This window comes from Balaenoptera acutorostrata, chromosome 1 (genome assembly GCF_949987535.1).
Source record: "Balaenoptera acutorostrata chromosome 1, mBalAcu1.1, whole genome shotgun sequence".
Lineage (NCBI taxonomy): Eukaryota > Metazoa > Chordata > Mammalia > Artiodactyla > Balaenopteridae > Balaenoptera > Balaenoptera acutorostrata.
In genome coordinates this window covers 119,484,695-119,504,108 of record NC_080064.1, presented here as the reverse complement: position 1 = coordinate 119,504,108, position 19,414 = coordinate 119,484,695, and the positions used below count along the sequence as shown (strand labels likewise).

Below are 19,414 nucleotides of genomic sequence, written 5' to 3'. Positions count from 1 at the left end.
CTAGAGTAAATTGGGCAAATAATAGAAACTCATTAAAACTTAAAAAAAAGTGAATAAGTGAATGGGTGAATCCTTTTTCTTATTGTTACAGGGAGTCAAGTCAATAGAACATGAAGTATACTCAATTTAAGAGACTTATATGTCTAGAGATGTTATAATGTTTCTTTACAAACTTCCTTAGTTTTAAAGATGGCAAAAACAAAACAAAGCAAAACACACATGCATAAAATAGAGAAAGGAGAAAGTTTAGGGCACCCAAATAGAAAATATCTTCCTCATCAGAAACAGTAAAATGAGGAATACAACTGGAGGAGATCACACTTATTGGAAACCACTTACTCTCCTCATCAGAGTTCAGCTGTTAAACAGATGCCTCTAAGAAACAGAAGCCATCATTTTAAGATACTGCCCAACACTTACCTATGGAAACACTCAAAACAATGTAACAAGAACCTAAGCTGGAGTTCACTCTGCAGTGTGAGACCTTCACAAGTGCTGATATGAGTAATTAATGGTGAAGCACTAGAGGAAATAAGATGTGCTGAGCCCTGCCCTGGAATGCCAGGTCACACAAAAGAGGGTTCCTCATAATCAGACTCTGAATAGATGGGAGACCTTAGGCAAGATACTATACAAAGATAATGTTCCTTATTCTAGAAGGGTTTTTTGGGTGGGGGCAGGGGGATTTTTTTCTCTGAGTTTTGAATCTTTACTCCCAATAAGTAAATATTTTATTAGGAAATATGGTTATAGATATGCTCTTTAGATCTATCAAATGGTTGTGAGCTCTGACATTCAAAGATTGTAAAAAATCATCTACCAACACAGAACTCAAAAGATGTGTAGAATGACAATCTGAAATGCCTGACTGAAGTATCAGGCAATTATAAAGAGGATCAATAAACTAAAAAGGAAAATAAAAGACTAACAATAAGGAAAACAAATAGGTACTATTTTTAAAAACCCACCAAGGAAAGTGTTTAGTAAGTGAATACCAAATAATAAAGGCAGGAAAAGACATTCAGTTGACTAATCTGACCCTTTTCTTTGTTTCAACATACTCACAATTATTAAGCAAACATACCAAACTGCTGCGTTCTAAAATGTTAAAAAAGTAATAATAATAATCCAAAGCAATCTAATATTTTCCTGAAGTTTTTCTATTTCCCAACTTCTGCTATATATGGGACATTCAAAAAGCATATAAATATAGAATACATATTTAACTAAGAAGGTGATAGCCAATAAACTGAAAATCTGGTCCCAATTTCCTTCTCCAACCTTATCTTGTACAGTACTCCCTGAAATCTAATAAACGCAAAAGATTTCCTTTATTTCCTTTCTTTCCCACCACATTCTTTCAGGTATACTTAACTTAGCAGTGAGGGTCCTTGTGTCTGTATTGCCCTTGATCTTTATTATTCTGTGCTGGGATTACCTTTCCACCTTACATGACTTAGCTCATACATTTCTTTTTCTTTGAAGGCTTTATGATCATCTCCCTCCTGACCACAAATCTCATGTCTCAAGTCTCATGTAGGAGATTTTCTTAAAAGTCTGCTATTACATTCAAAAAGTCAACCAAAATATGACAGAAATTTTATTAGCAAAATCACAGAGTCATAGGGCAGGAAGAGACCTCAGAGATCTTACAGCCCATGCCCTCATTCGAAAAAATTGAGGCCTAGCTGGAACTTAGACCAAGCTCCAGCGATAACAATTTTATTCAAATATACCAACAATCACCACATCAAAATAAATGTTTCTAAAATCACCAAGAAAAAATGACGGTGAGACCTCCAAAGAAGAAAATACAATTCACTCATGAAAGGCAATTTATCAAATTGCTAAGGGTGCTGGATTCTGCCCACTACCTAGATAGGTTTCTGGGATGTCCCTAAATAAAAGGAAATCAATATCCATCAGCAACTTAACCAACATAATTATCTAACACGTCGTATTTGTCTATAACATAAAATTTCCACTCTTTCCCTTGTGTACTTCTCGTCTCTCTTTGGTGTGTGATCAGGAAGCATATGCCACCTGTAACATAACTCTGAATCATATAATATCAGGATGTTAAATACACTGGGAAAAAAATTTTTCATCAGAGATAATCTTTACAGCCTCTAACCTATAAGAATGATAGATAATTATATGAAAGAAAGAACTAGGGATGATTATAAATAAAGGTGAGTATAATTATTTCAATATTATCAATAGGATCCTAAAATGCATATGCATGAACAATTCTAACACAGTCACATATTAAAATGTTAATGTCAAAATAGGTATAGGCAATCTTATATGTTAGGAATTATTCTTGTATGTTTTAAGTCATGAGTAGTGGAAACAGTCCTATAAATCTTTGAATCTATTATTTCCACAGCTCCTAGGATATATCTTGTTCATGAAAAGAATTGAGAATTGTTAAACGATTTTCTTTGTTCACAGAGAGGAAATAAATGTGTGGCTATATTGTGGGCAGTCAAAGAATGATCAAAGTACAATTGGATGACAACTTTCAGAATATAAAACTTTTCTAGAAAATAAAATCACTCCAATATAAAATAGTAGGTTAAAATTATAGTATAGTGGTTTTAAACCACCAAACTTCAGGTGAGTATATACCTTGGCTATTTATTTATTTATGATCCAAGAGCAAGCTCAAAATCTAAAAAATAGCTGCTGTCTGCTGCACACATTAGTATTGCCAAAACTATGAACAGAAATCCAACTGATGTATTTCTTAAGTTTACTGGGGATGGGGGTAGGGAGGAATGTTGGGACTGAAGAATATGCTTGGTCATTCAAGAGTAACTGGCTTTAAAAATTACTTCGCATAAATACATTCAAATACTTCATATGTATGACAAACAGGAAAACCTGTTCTATGACAGTTAAGAATAATGTTTGTGGGTTAACAGGACAGAATAATGTTTGGGTGATTGACACAGTGGTCTCTCTACTGTAATTTTATACTAAAACATCATAACGATGTTACTAAGGTTATACAGCAAAAGTATTGCCAAATGTAAGTTAGTGAATGCATTAATACTAATGGTGAGCCCAAGAACATGTACAGAAAGAGTTTCATATACACTTGAACAAAATAACAGATCAGTAAATCCTCAGGATATGTTAATCAATGCGCAGGTACAATTTGATGGTTTAATGAAATAATACTGCTTCTTTAAATTACTGAGAAGAGATCAAGTTTGGGATTAACATATACACACTACTATATATACAATAGAAAATCAGCAATGACCTACTGTATGGCAGAGGGAACTCTACTCAATATTCTGCAATAACCTATATGAGAGAAGAATCTGAAAAAGAGTGGGTATCTGTATATGTATAACTGAATCACTTTGCTGTACACCTGAAACTACCACAACATTGTATATCACCTATACTCCAGAATAAAATAAAAATTAAATTTAAAAAAATTAGCCATTAATCTGACAGTGTAGCTAAAACTTTCAGAACTAATTTCAGAGTAAATCTAGTTAATTTAGAAATTAATTAAGTTTCAATGAGACTAAATAATTAAAGGAATAACTATATCCTAGCATTAGTTCATTAAAAGGAACACCAATCTGCCTCTTGTATAAACATATATTTAGAATAGTACTACTGTGAAGTAATACTAAAAGTCTCAAATTTATTTTCTAGGCAGAACTTTTATATTAAACCTTTCTGAATAAATTTAAATAACTTCTGAGGTAGGAATGGAAGAGCTAAAAGAAATATTTTATACTTATTTAATATTTCTTTCTGACTACAATAATTCTTAATAGCCTTTGCTATGGGAATTATCAAAGTTTTCATTTTTCAAATGTCATTTTTATTTTCAAATTTTCTTATGGGGCTAAAGTTCATTAGTTTTACACAAAAGTTTTACAGAATGAGCATGTCTCAGGTAATACATAAATTTATGTACTTGAAAAGCAAAGAATTAGCACATACTATAAGAGTAAGGAGATATTCTTTTAATAAACTACAATTATTTGCTTCCTTTAATCAAGCTATTCTGACTTCATTTGTTGCCATTACTCTTAATTCTTTCTAAAAGTATAAACAGAAATTAGATTCTTAAGTAACATTTAATACTTCCTACCATATGAACTATGTGGTCTTTAGGACTTCTTATAATACAGTGCAATAATGTGGAATTTAAATGCAAAAGGTTATATTCAACTTATTGGTTTCTTATTGAAAATATTAACCCTCAGCTCATGAAACTCAAAAATATGGCCTTTTCATTACTCCTCTACAGAATAGCAAGCATATTAGTCTGTCAAATTTCTTCAGCTCCAGATGGGTGCCTAATAGAAGTAGTGGAGTAAGCTATGAAATATACAGATAATGGGTTCAATAATTTTGAGCTTGTCTCACAGCATAAAATGTAGGAAAGAAGCAGAGAAAAATGTTCACCGATATTAAAAAAGTAGAGGAATAAGACAGTGATGGTTGAGTTCACTATACTTTTCAAATTGTTTAAAACTTATGAAATAATTTTTAACCAGAATGCTTTGTCTTTATATTTATTAGCAAATAAAACTTAAAATCTAAGAGAATTCTAATACTTAAGAGAATACTTTTTAAAGTATTTAATAAACTATGTAACTTTTAAGTATTTAAGAAATTATTTAACTTTTTAAATACAGAAATCTGGAAGGGTAAAGCATTATGTTCATGACCACAGAGAATCAGTTTTGAAGAACAAAATTCTTCACTCTTTGATATACTAGACTTATTTCTCCGTAACTCTTGGTTAGAAAAGTAATAAGAGAATTACTGATGCTGTTAATGGGGTGAGAGAAATGTTTTCAAATGGGCTTACACAGCATGGGAATTCAGTACACATGTTTGGAATAACTTGCAGCTGTTGCAGGGTGAAAGGCTTAAGGAAATCACTGGGAATATTGAAGGAGAATTACCAGAAGTACTTTAAAACATTTATATTATTGTGATAAGAAAAAATGTTTAATTAGATGCCTAAAATTGGTCTTTGTTTAATTCTGATCAAATTTTTAGATGTCTCTCGTCGTTACATATTCCTGGGTATACATCCACAAACATGCTCAATTGTAACAAAGTGGCTCACTTACTATATGTCTTATGAGAAAACAATTTCCTTTAGTTTGATCCAGTTTTGGTTTAGTTCAGTGTAATTCAAAATACTTTATAAATTTACTATATGCAAAACACCATGAGGGATAAAGAGTGAAAGACCCTCACTCTTCTCAAGAAACTTATTTAGAGAAAATAGACATTATATATTATACAAAAATAATACAAAGAAACAGTATTACGGGAATTCAGTGGAATTTTCGGGATTTAATTGAGTGCTCAAATGCTGCTCCCTGAGGAAGAGCCTGATTTTGCCTGTAGGTATTTGTAGGTACCAGAGGTACATTATTCTTTCATCCAGGTAAAAACTGTTAGGAAAGTGTCTCAGTCATCAAAATAAGATGTTAACCTTGTCGTCTATTTGGTTTCTAAAGCATATGGAGTCACCCTGAATTAGCAACATAGAATATCAGTACTCTAAGCTCTCACCGTAAGTCTGGATAAGAGATGTGATATTTAGAAGGTATGCTTAAGGGGCATGCTAGCCAACCACTCCTTTAGGCATTCCAAGTTCCAAGATCAAGCTGAATTCTGAGAAGGCTTGATTCACTTTTACTGAATTGTACATTATGAAAAGATGACAAATCGATGTCTACGGTTAATGTCCCCATCATATATCACTGTAGGTTTTGGTTCAGCTTCAAGACTCATCCCAATTACTCTAGAAACCTTAGCTCTAGGCATGCTGTCTAATGCAAATATACTGCAAACCATATATGCAAGCCACATGTAAACTTACTAGTACACAGTAAAAAGTAAAAAGAAATGGGTGAAATTAATTTTAATAATCTATTTTATTGAACCCAATATACCCAAAAATATTATCATGCAAGACGTATGTAATCAATGTAAAAATTACTGAGATATTTTATTTTTTCTTCTTCAAGCTCTAAGTCTTCAAACTCTAGTGTGCAGTTTATACTTACAGCACATCTCCATTAGGACAAGTTACATTTGAAGACTAGTGGCTACTGTAGTGAACACAGTGCAGCTCTAGAGGATAAACTTCTCTTGGGAAATGGCCCTTTGAGCCTTCGTCTCCAACAAAAAACTACAGCTCCTCTGCTTTCCCCCTTTATTCTGTAGGTTATTAGGGACAGAGCCATGACAACTCCACTTAGCAGTTCTTTGGTGGTGAAGAATGAGGGTTGGGGTACTGGGTCAGTAGGATATTTTAAACCCATATATTCAAAAGTGAAATAAACAAAATCGTGTACTAAACTTCTCGCCATCTATCTCCAAATGCTCTAACAGCACCTCCTTCCAACATAAGTGGCATGCCTGATAGTATAGAATAATGCCTCCTCAGAAGGAGAAGTGGAACTGGAGGTATTGAAACTCCTGAGTTTTGTTTAGTAAGGGTCATTTTTATGACCCAAATAAAGTTACAGTTAACATAAAAATTTAGAGATTGTTTTAGATTTCTTTATATAATCTTTAATTAAGTAAAAATATTACAGCCCATTCTGGTTCAGAAACATTTCAACTTCTCTTAAATTTCGCAGAACACAATAATACACCAGTTCATAGGGATATGTTAATTTATGGAATTCTACTGGTTTGCACGTTTTTAGAACTCCCTTTTAACATAATCTCATTTATTAATAAAAAGGAGGTAGTACAATGCAGTGAAAAAAGCACTAGCCTGAAATGGAAGATGATTTGGCTTCTAGACTTTTGTCACACGAGTTGTATGATGTTATATAATTCTCTGGATCTAAATTTCTTCATCTGTAAAATTAATGGGGCAAAAGTACATCCCTCAATCTCCAAAATCTTAATTGGAAACTATATATTTATTCAAGAATTTCAAAATGCTATATTATCTGAAGCAAATGGTATTTCCAAGGTAACGCTGTAAAACTTTGTTAAGAGTGAGATTAAATAACAAAGCCAAAATAAATGGCCAAGTTGTAAAAGGAACTTAATTCTGATTGCAGGTTTAATTCCTGTCCATTAGCTCCTGCTAGCTTTTCACCAATAAGTAAAAATAACACTTGACATTCTCTATGTGAGAGAATTCATTAAATTCAGTTTAGTACTGAAATATTTTAAATTTGAGTGACGGGGATCACTAAGCTTCACTGATAAGATTCTGCTAATTGAACTTTAGGAACTTGAAGACTTATCACAATAAAGAAAGCAAAGAAAAAATATATACAAATGTAGAATCATCTAATATTAAATACCTATTATTGTTGATGAAAAGATAAGTCATGAAACTTCTATATTTCTATTCTGCTTCCCATGGATAATTTCAGTTCGAGGTAGGCAGATAATGTGTTAGCAGTACAGTGTTGTAATGCAGAGAACAAGGGTGGTCCAGCACCTGTTTCTGTAACTGACTGAGTCCTTTGTTTTTTCAAAAAGATCAGGAATTTTTAAAAAATGCCTTGATGTCAGTGCACAATAGCATCTTTCAGAAATGTTTAAATGTTGACAGAGGAAGTAGGGTTCCCTCCTACTCGTACCAAATCATGTAAGCAGGAACAACTCATCTAATCAGTATAAGACAATGTAATTGCTTTCTTGAACATATTTATAAGGTAATAAAAAAATTTTTGAGGGGGGAGGGGATTAACACTAAATAATAAAATGGCTAATGCCATTATGGAACCTCAACTCAAAAGCAGAGTAAAATCCTAATATAAATATCTAGACATTCTCATCGTCGTCTAGGCAACATGTCTTCCTTGCTACTTGATCTCTATTTTCCATACTCTACTCAAAACCCCTGCCCTAGATGAATATCATTCTCACAGTTAGGTAACAGAGCCTTAAGAATCCTTGAAAGACAAAATGAAATGGGGTTTATTGCTATCTGGATCTGGGGATATCGGCCAAATGAAATTCTAATTAGTAAAACTGGGTTTATATATAAATGCTTATCTGCTACAGAAGTATGTATAATCTTTGTTGCAATAATATGAAGACATGTATGTATTCTTTAAAATAAATGAAACCCACAAATATGTTTCAGTAATTTTGTTAAACTAGTGGGTTATGGATGATTTCTCCCGGTTCTTCAAATTTCTGAGCATTGAGATAGTCCTTTTGAAATTGAAAAAACATTTTAAATTGATAGCATAGTTATCTATTAATGGCTGAGGTCATTTGGTAAGAGTTCTGTAGAAATATGAAAACCTCATAAAGACTATAAAAAAATGTTGCCTCTAGGGCTTCCCTGGTGGCGCAGTGGTTGAGAGTCCGCCTGCCGATGCAGGGGATATGGGTTTTAGCCCTGGTCTGGGAGGATCCCATGTGCCGTGGAGCAGCTAAGCACCACAGCTGCTGAGCCTGCGCGTCTGGAGCCTGTGCTCCGCGGCAGGAGGGGCCGCAATAGTGAGAGGCCCGCGCGCAGCGATGAGGAGTGGCCCCCGCTTGCCGCAACTGGAGAAAGCCCTAGCACAGAAACGAAGACCCAACACAGCAATCAATCAATCAATCAATCAATCAATCTTTAAAAAAAAAAAATACAATACCATATGCAATTGCTCAAAAAAAAAAAAAAGACTTTAGGTATAAACCTAGCAAAACACGTACAGGACTTGTATGTTGAAAACTACAAAACAAGTTTTCTTAAAAAAAAAAAAAAATGTTGCCTCTAACCAAAGAATTTATAAACAATTCAATAATTTTAAAAAACCCTCTAAGCTCCAAAGTTTAAGAACTTTAAAATTAAACCTCTTCTATATCATTTATATGGCTTAAAAAATGTATTTCACTCAGTTCTAAAAACCAGATCTACCAATTTTAGAATTTCCAATCAAATCTGAGTTAGTAGTTTTCATGAGTCACAAAAAGAACTTAAAACTAAAATTATTTAATTTCAAATGATTTTTTCAAACCATTTCCTAAGAACAAAACATCATTACACACATTCTCAATTCAGCTGACTTTTAAAAAGGAATTAAAAGGGGCTTTAAGTGCTAACAATTAGCAAATGATTCATATTGGATATCATGTTTTGACACCAGTTCCTATAATAGGTTTATTATTATAAAAGCTTTTGCAACCATTTGCAAGAAGGGGAAATAATAAAGGACTTGATTTTTGCAGAAGTAGGGACTTTATAAAAGCAATCCAGCTCCAATTTTGATATAGTGTTAGAACAGGGAATAAAATGCAAATACCAGAATTCCTTAACTACAAAGGACATGCATATTTTTTTAGTAAAAGACATGTTTGGGTATTAGAGACAATTTATTTCAATCTGGCATAGGGTTTGACAGCTTAAGAGTATAAGGAACAAGCAAAAGATGATGGTTGTATTATATATGGAACAGATATTTTAAACGTTAGATGATTAACTACGGTTGAAAAACAAGCAACAATTGGACTTCCCTTACATCGTCCACTACACACTGGCATGCAATTAAATGCCTGTCAAATGATATGAACTGATGTAGGATTCCTGGCACTTATCTGAATCAGATTTAATACCTTACAAGGAAAATAAAAAGAACTCTTTTTTTTTTTTTTAATTTATTTATGGCTGTGTTAGGTCTCCGTTTCTGTGTGAGGGCTTTCTCTAGTTGCAGCAAGTGGGGGCCGCTCTTCATCACGGTGCGCGGGCCTCTCACTATTGCGGCCTCTTCTGTTGCGGAGCACAGGCTCCAGACCCGCAGGCTCAGTAATTGTGGCTCACGGGCCTAGTTGCTCCGCGGCATGTGGGATCTTCCCAGACCAGGGCTTGAACCCATGTCCCCTGCATTGGCAGGCAGATTCTCAACCACTGCGCCACCAGGGAAGCCCAAGAGAACTCTTGAGGAAGAATGTTAAATGCAAACAAAAGTCTTTCTATTAGGCAATATCTTTTGTTGTTTTATAAGGTGCAATGTGAAAGATTCAGGCTTTTCAGAAGTTCAATGAAAGAATAAACTTGTTTTACCGTGGCATAATTTTTTAGAAGTTCACTTTGAAAATAAAGCTTCCACTAAACCAGTTACAAATTTTTTCTAATCTATATAGGTCAGAATAGACACAAAGTCATATTCATTTTAGTAAGGACAGGCCCAGTTATAAGGTTATAAGTTATACAGATGTAACTGTAAGTAAAAATTTTTAAAAAGGTGATTCAAACAGAATTTTATCTCTAATTCACTTCACTCATGAAGAAACAGTTGTTTTACTCCTTCAGGTCAAACAGATAAGGAAAATGAAAAAGCAAAAGAAAAGCCAAAAATCATTAGGCACTTCCTGGGTAGACTCAGGTGGTAGACACCACCTCAGAAAAAACTTAATGGGCATCACTATCCACCCTAGAAAAACAAAAAACCACCCGCTAGAAATGTGGTGTGGTCAGACTAAGAAATATTTCTTTTTTTAAAAAAAGATGTAAAAGGAGCTTCCCTGGTGGTGCAGTGGTTGAGAATCCGCCTGCCAATGCAGGGCACACGGGTTCGAGCCCTGGTCCGGGAAGATCCCACATGCCACGGAGCAACTAAGCCCGTGCGCCACAACTACTGAGCCTGCGCGTCTGGAGCCTGTGCTCCACAACAAGAGAGGCCGCGATAGTGAGAGGCCCGCGCACCGACCGCGATGAAGAGTGGACCCCGCTTGCTGCAACTAGAGAAAGCCCTCGCACAGAAACGAAGACCCAACACAGCCAAAAATAAATTAATTAATTAAAAAAAAAAGATGCAAAAGAAAACATCTCTGCTTTCATCTTAAACAATTCTTGCTGTTAAATAGGAAATGCTTTCATAGCAGCTTTTAGAGTCAAGTCTGTATAATAAAGGTTTGTGCTGGTTTTCACCCTTGGCAACCAAAACGCATTGTTGAAAAGAAACTCCTAAATAGTCTCATTCAAAAGTGATTTCGCTCATTAAATGGGGAAAGGGGAAAGGGGAGGGATGATTAGGATCAATTAAAAGAGTAGACAAAATAATCATGTTTTGACCCTATCTAAAGCAAGATCTGAAGGTAGTTTCATTTGTAGCAAGAAATATATTCCTACAAAGATATTGCACAAAGGGGGAAAAAAGGTAGAATTATGTAAGTTTCAGTAATAGATTCTGGACTCTGACTTATATAGTTACCTAGTTTCAGAGGGTCTTGCATCTTGTGGAAAAGAAATTTCAATGGGAAATAACATTCTCATTTCTCACAAAAAATAAATTTAATTCCTCATAATTTCCCTACCAATAACTCATTTGAGAAATAATTTATTGCATGAAAATACTACTATAAAAATACATTAAAAGATTAAGCTCACAACTTACGTATGTATACAGTCTTGAAAATATTATAAGGATTCAGGGCGCAGTTAGTTGAATAGGAAAAAGAGATGAAGCTGTCACTTGTACACAGGGATAATCCCATTCCTATCTATAAAAAGGCTCCCGCTCTCACTTTTTCTAAGTGTGTATTATGTAAGTTCCACAGGTGGTGTTTTTGAGTGATGAAGATTCTCAAATAATACTAAAACTGAAAAAAGAAATGTTTCAATAAATACACTTCAGCTGGCTGAAGTATCTTCATCATCAAAAAAGATAAAATTCTGAACAAAAACCGCTACGGAAGAATGATTCATCATATCACGTCACAAGAAACTCTCTGATGCAGAAGGTGACTCGGGGTACAGTAATTTATCTTACCTGCAAATGAAATCTGAAAATGCTGGACTTGAAATATACCAACAGTATAGATCACTATTGAGAAGATGACAACAGTTTCCCCTCAACCAGGCAGCAAAAGCAGTCAGGAGGAAAAAACCCAGTCACATTTTAGAGTATTTAGATTTTTTAAATGACCCATATAATTTGAGAGGAAAACTCTTATGAGAGCCTATAAGAAATATCTTAAGAGACAAAAGGGGAACGGAGATGAAAATTGGTTGAGAAGAAAATGTGATATAAAGCTTGAAGGACTTGGCAGGGACTTAAGAGATAAATGGATACATAGAAGAAATTCTAAATTGTGTGTAAAAGGAAAGTAGAAGACACTGAGATGGTAGAAGGTTGTGCAAGGAAGCCGCTGTCACAGATTTCTCTTCATTCTAAGGGAGGTATGGATGTCCATTTCTTTAGAACAGTTAAGACCTATGGCTCCTTACATGCTCATTTTTCTTACGCATCAGAGTTGAAAAATATCAAGGGTACGAGTCCAGCTGAGGAGAAGGGAAACTATACATCTGAAAATTAAAGTTCAGATAAGCACACTTAGGCCATCAAAATACGGTAAAACCAAGTTTTATTTCAATCTGTTAAATTGAAAGCATACAATGACCTTAACACATCCCTTTAAACTCCTTTTCTTGCAAAAAAGAAATGATGGTATAAATGGAGAATTTCTGACGTTTGAACAAAGTAACATAGAGTGGAACCTTAGGAAAACCTTCATTTAACTTTCTTTTAAACTTTAGGGTTTTTTTAATTAACCCCTGAAACCATTCAATGTCACCAATGCCATAAAAAAAGAAACCTTGGCCAACATTCATCTACAAAGCTACTTTTAAAAATGGCAGTCCTTTCTCCCTGTCCAACCCTACTACCTTCTACCAGATGGCTTCTGCCCATTCTCTCTCCTGGAAGAAAAATCAAATAAAAATCACACCAAAAGAGGATTCAGTATGAGGATAAGCTATACGAAACTGTCACTAAAGAGTAACGCACATTTCCAGTCGTTTCATCACCTGTAGAGTCATCAAGAACCAGCCTTCCAGCTGCCTGAACAGCTCAGCCAACTCCTGAAGGAAAGTGGGGTGGAGAAAGGTCCTCGGTATAGGTTGTCGGCGTTGGTGCTCCGAGGGGTCTCGATCTTCTCAATGTTTTTGAGGGTTACATCATGCAAGGTGGCATACTGGTTCCGTACATGGAGCAGGATCTGGCGCACACTCTGGTACTCCTTTTCGTTGACCTCGGCTACAGTGCGGCGATAATCTTCCACCTGGGGGTATTTCACTGTCTTGGATACCAACTTGGCCTGGGTGTTGTAATAGGTGGAGAAGCGGCGTAGATAGGAGGCTGCTGTGCTCTCCACGGTCCACAGCTGGTCCGCGGTGTCTTCCTGGATAGACACTCCGAAGTTGTTGCCGTCCTCCGCCTTTGGGAGGAGCAGCTGCACCCACATCCGCACGGTGCTGCATTTCTCTCTCAGCAGCTCGATCTCGGGTTTTACGTGCTGAATCAGCTCCACCAGATGCTGGTTGCTTCGCAGAAGCTGCCCCTCGCCGCCTGGCAGTGCTAGTACTTTGATGGAGGACTGGGTCTGCAGAGGCAGCCGATCCCGGTTGGGCCCATCCCCCGCAGTGTCTGGGGCGACGGGGGTCTCTGGGGCTGGCACCGAACGTATTATGGATAGGTCTTGCAGGCGGAGCTCCTGAACCCAACTATCCAGCTCTGACAGCTTCTGAGGGAAGAAGGTGGACACCAGATCCTCGGCCTCCTGGGCGATGCGGGCCCGAAATGAATCTACTTTCCCCTGCACGTCCTGCTCCAGCTTCAGCGGGGAAGCCATGACCTCCAGGGTCGTCGAGTGTTGGGGCGGACACGGCCTGAGTTCCTCCCTCCTCCGCAGGCTGGGTTTGCGCTTCCGCCGCCACCACCAACTCCCAACAGACCAGGCCCTGCCAGGGCGAAAAGACGTCCCGGAGGTCCCTGCGGGCCGGCGCGCGGAGAAAGCGGGAGCCACACGCTGACCACGCCCTCCGGACGGCGCCCTGGCCAAGAGGCCGGCAGACAGGCTTCGTGAGACCAGCCTAGGCTTCCAGTGCCTTGCCGCTAGAGCACCGAAGACCACGTGTTAGGGGTCCCAGCTGGATCTAGTTATCTGAGCTGCGCCTCCCCTACCTACTGGCCTGGCTGGCGGGAAGCCACTTTCAAGAACATCGTTAAACTTAAGCTGTGAAGACCAGGCAATGACAAGTCGGTCCGCTTTACATAGGAGCTCAAGGAAGTCCACAATCCCTGGATCCAGCAAACACGATCTCTTTTGAAAGGCATCTCACAAAATGGGCTCTCCAGAGCAAGGCTCACTTCTGGAGAGCCTCAAGTCACACCTTTACAGGTAACCTGGGCCTATCCATGCTTTCCTCTTAGAAAGTCAGAAGTGAGTTCACTTCACTATTGTATTTCAATCAAGTTAGTAGACTTCTGAGATCTTCTATGGCTTACTTCATACAATTTTTAGTTTAAATTACAAATGTTAAGTTATATGACTCTTCTTAAAATTCATCTTTTGGGGAATAATTAACAATTGAATCTGGACTGTAAATTAACGTAACACAGTCAAACTTCCTGAATTTGATAAGTGTATGGTTGTTACAGAGGTTAAGTCCTTGTTTTTAGGAAGTACACACTACAGTATTAAGGGATAAAGTGACATGATATATTTAATCTATTCTCAGATGGTTCAGAAAAAGTGTGTGTGTGTGTGTGTGTGTGTGTGTGTAGAGAATGAGATTGCTAAATCATGTGGAGAAATGGTAAAAATTGATGAATCTGTATAAAGAGTGTATGAGAATTCAGTATTATTCTTCTAACTTCTCTGTAAGTTCAAACTTATTTCAAAATAAAAAATGAAAAAACTACCTTTTCCTTAAAGGTTTCCAGAATCATAGAGACAAATTCTGTAAACTTCTAAACTTTCACCCTATTTATTTATATTCATTTTCCTTTCCCTGAAATATTTTCCTTTTGTCCTCTGCAGTACCACAGAGCAAAATCCATGCCTTTGTGACTTTTATTCTAAAATTATTGAAGTATAGTTAAAAAAAGGATTTTTCTAAAGATGCTATAGTATGGTTTCAAATGTAATTGTCACCTCAGCCAGACTGTAAACTCCTTCAGGGCAGGGGCCAAGTCTTAATTCATTTCTTTTGCAGCTGGCATGGAGCAGGTGCTCAATACATGTCTGATGAAATGATCCTGACTTAGTAAGATTTTAGCTAACTATAACTTCACAAAATCTAGAACTGAAAGGGAAAAAAAATCAACAAGACAAACATGTTACAGGTTGGGTTCCCCAGCAAGCAGAGAAGTTGCTTACAGGAGGTTTATTAGGGAGTGCTCTTAAGATAAACACCTGCGGAAAGAAAGAGACAGAACAGGGAGAAGTTGGATTTCGATGCAATCTCAAGGCCTCAACTGACCCCATGGGGAACTGGGAAATGCCCTTCAGAGTTGTCCTGAGGTGGGGTCAAAGCAGTTCCTGAAGAGGGTTCTTTGGTAGCAAGACTTTTAGCAATTGGGAAATAAAAACTTTAGTCCTGAGGAGGGATCTGGGAAGCTCATCATAGCTTCAACTACACATGTAAGATATTAAGATACCTATACTAACAAACTAGCAATTAAGTTGTCCAGCCCCAGTCAGGAGTTGAAAATTCAAAGATGGTTTCTGTGTTCAGATCAATTCAAGTCTCTCAGGAATGACAAAGAAGGTTGTGGTGACAGTAATTATATGTTCAGAGGTGGGGCAGGGGAGATAAAGGTGTGTACGTATGTGAGGGAGGCAATGGGGGATTACTGGTAAGTTGGATCTTAAGATATAAGGGAAGTGGCAGGAAATGAGGCAGGAGAAGTAAGCAAGGACCAGCTCATGGAGGCAGGGCCCTATTTGCCATGCTTTAGGAACCTGGATTTCATAAAAGCCGATGAAGGACATTTAGGCAGGGAAAAAATACACACAGATGTGTATGATTTCAATGGTGGAGGTGAACTTGAAGAAGAAACTAAAGGAAGAGAGACTGTGCCATAATCCAAATGGGAAAGTATGCCTCATTTTAAGTGGTGGTGATGGGGTTGAAAGAGAAGCATCAGGAATATCTTAGGAAAAAAAAAAAAAGAATATCTTAGAAGTAAAATTAACAGTATGTAGTGATCGTTTTAGATGTGGAGAGATGAGAAAAGGCAGAATTCAATACTATGTAATTTTGGGGGGGGGCTTAGGTAGATAATTTCTATTTATACTTATATTAAACCTCTCCTAAGAGGTGAATTAGATATACGTTTTTACACACACATATTTACATTCAACTTTATGGAAATTTAGATAGGGCTATCAAACAGAAAAGAAAAAGCAAATCTTAAAACATGACCACAATTGCCCATATGTTGATTTTCTTCATAACTTTGGCTATAAAAGGTTACGATGGCGCCAGCATGGAAATTCCCTCTTATACCAAAAACACCCTCAGTGGTATATATGGTTTAACAAATGGTTACTCTGTTTTCAAACAGAAAACATTTCTAGTTGCTCTTTTTTTTTTTTTTTAAAGGCATACAATCAATACCTTTTACTCCCCACCACCGACTTTTTTTTTTTTTTAATTTATTTATTTATTATTTATGGCTGTGTTGGGTCTTCGTTTCTGTGCGAGGGCTTTCTCTAGTTGCGGCAAGCGGGGGCCACTCCTCATCGCGGTGCGCGGGCCTCTCACTATGGCGGCCTCTCTTGTTGCAGAGCACAGGCTCCAGACGCGCACGCTCAGTAGTTGTGGCTCACGGGCCTAGTTGCTCCGCGGCATGTGGGATCTTCCCAGACCAGGGCTCGAACCCGTGTCCCCTGCATTGGCAGGCAGATTCTCAACCACTGCGCCACCAGGGAAGCCCCTAGTTGCTCTTTTAAAGAAGTAGGGAAGTTTCTTTCTACTTAAATTATGACAGTGATTAATGAAGCCATTTATATGAAATTATTTTCTTTAGTTGTCTAATGATAAAATATAAAATCCTTTGGGGGATTCAGCTGCTCTTTTTTTCTAGTGGGACGTAAGAGTTTTATTTTTTCGTAATGTTTCCTGTCCTTGTTAATGAGATAGCAGTTGGTAGGAAAGTAACAGCTCCTAATTTTTCTACCCCCATCAATCATCAGCAATCAGTGGTTGTTTCTAAAAATTATTTAATGCACTTGCATGCCTTGATTTGACCCATGAAATTAACACTGAGTGCCAACAGGTGGAGGAAGGCCAGGGACAGCTGTGTGGAGTATTGTCTTGTTCAGGTCAGTTTCTCCTTTCTCCACAGCCCAGCAGGGTTCATTATGTACTGATGCCAATAACTGACACCCCACTCTTCTTTTAGGAATGCCTACAGATTTATGGATTGGTTTATCCTTTAAATATCCTCCAACTCTGAAACTATGCCCTGTGAAGAAGGGATTCTGTGGTCCCGTGTATGGGTTCCATTTACAGAACTATTCTAAGCAACTGTTGTGTCAACTATTGGAGATACCTGTAAGCTTGAGATATGGATTGAAATTTAATCATTCAAAATAAGCTGTTTTTCCCACTGATTTCTTTCTATCTATAAAAGTTAGGAGAAATATAATCAGTGGTGCTAAATCTAGATAATCTTAAGGCTCTGGTGGATGGTAATATTTATCCCCTTATATTTATAAAATTTTTCATCTCTGGGTTGCAGTGGATCTTATGTTATCTAGACCCTCAAATGAGCAATTTCTAGGGCTGACAAATATATCACGTCCTCTTCCTTCATTCTTCCTCCTAGATTGCTGCACATAAAGGTACAGAAATAAACGATGCAGAGGTACTCACTGCAGTGCCCTTTTGTCAGAATCAGCCTCCACATCTAACATAAGCATGGCTCTAAATGAAGAGGAGTTGGCAATACAGCATTGTGGTTAAAGTTACGAAGTTAGTCATGTTCAAATCCTAGCTTTGCTACTTACTACCCATGTGACCCTGGCTAAGTTATCTAATCTCTCTGTGCTTTATTTTCTGCATCTATAAAATAAGCATTATAATAATACCTATAAAAGTTGTTTTGAGGATTAAATTAGTTAATACATGTAAAGAGTTTAGCACAGTCCCTCAAACATGTTAATTGCTCAATAAATGTTAGCTGTTATTGAAGGAGAGTCTATCAACAGTCCAAAATCTCCCTTCACTCTTTGAAACGGAGTAGAACTGTGTATTCTAGACAAACCAAGATACAATTTTCTTGTTCACTATCTTGTTATTTAGCAGTAGTGACTAATTGCACTACACAGTTGAATATAAGTATCTTTTTTTAACGGCTTGAATTTCTGAGATCATCAGTATTTAGAGACCATATCACAGAGGGCATAGGTGAAGCAAGCACAAAGTTTTACTGGCTACCTTGGCTGAAAAGTGCATTTCTGAATAGAACCCCTTCTGGCAAAAGCCATGTCTTCATCAAGTTCACATTATTTTATCTTACAAATTACATAATTGGGATAGTTTGGAAACAATGATGTCTACTGTCAAGGGTCCTTAAGATCACTGATTTTAACAAAAAACCCACTGATCTCTAGGTCCTAGATTCCTGACTTTTTAAGATGCTTTGGCAAATGACTCTCTACGCAAGTCACTGATAGCTTCCTTGTTTACAAAATCCCTGGATCAATAATGTACTGGATGAACTATGAATCTTCTAGTTCAGCATTTTTCAAATTGAAGTCCATCGGTTTCCTATAATTATTTGTGTGTCTTCATTTTGATGATTCATTAATTGATGTAAGCATATTCTGGGTCATATTATAACTGACATGCAATTTGGGCCAGCGATTACATTTTTATGATTGTGATAGCACAAAGTACATCTACCTTAACTGATGAGAGAGGAGCCTATTAGGTATGATTATCCTTTTTCTCCTTTTCCCAAATAACTGTAAATCAGATAGAACAAAGGTTTTCTTAGTGGTTCAAATAGAGAAAACTGGAGGGAGAATTAAGTTATCACAGAGTACTCAATAATATGGAAATGTTTAATTAATTGAAAAGACTGGCACCGTGAGAGTCAGTATCACCTTCACTTATCAGTAGCGACACAAAAACATGGTCTATTACATAAATTCAAGTTGTTGATTTGTATTTTATCTGTAATATTATTTATATTTAATTTATATATTTACATAAATAACATTTACATTATATAATTATATTATTTTGGTTTTGTAGTTGCAAACTAAAAGTAGAAGATGTTTCAAGTTTTGTGTTTATATGTACTTAATAAACATAAGTCAGTGCTGGCAGAGAATTTCTTCCTTTAAAAGTAAAACCCCTCTTATAATGCCTTGTGCAAACAATTCCAGAGCTCTCTTCCTGAAATGCGTTTTTGATCATATTTCTATCTTCTACAGTGTAAGGACCAAATTCCTTAAGCATAGTCCACAAGTTCTTTCATGATCTGGATCCTGCCATCTTTTATTTCCCAGAAACTACTCTACATTCCAACAACAGTACTCTCACATGTCCTATGGTTTACATATTCACCTCTCTCTGCATAAAATGCCCATTGTATCATCTTCCTCCCGCTCTCTATCCTACCAATTCATCCTGCTGTAATCAACTCAA

General features: G+C 36.7%; 2 protein-coding genes across 2 annotated transcripts in view; both read right to left on the bottom strand.

Moving 5' to 3' along the window:
- Positions 1-19,414, bottom strand: part of ATF6 (activating transcription factor 6) — a 228,199-nt gene that overhangs the window by 70,748 nt on the left and 138,037 nt on the right. The window lies entirely within an intron of this gene.
- Positions 12,787-13,599, bottom strand: LOC103019429 (proteasome activator complex subunit 3-like). The gene has a single exon (XM_057555060.1). The coding sequence runs from the start codon at positions 13,597-13,599 to the stop codon at positions 12,787-12,789; it is 813 nt and encodes a 270-aa protein (XP_057411043.1).

What these genes read in the sequence shown, in the direction of transcription:
- LOC103019429 (XM_057555060.1), bottom strand. Translation starts at nt 13,599, where the DNA reads ATGGCTTCCCCGCTGAAGCTGGAGCAGGACGTGCAGGGGAAAGTAGAT.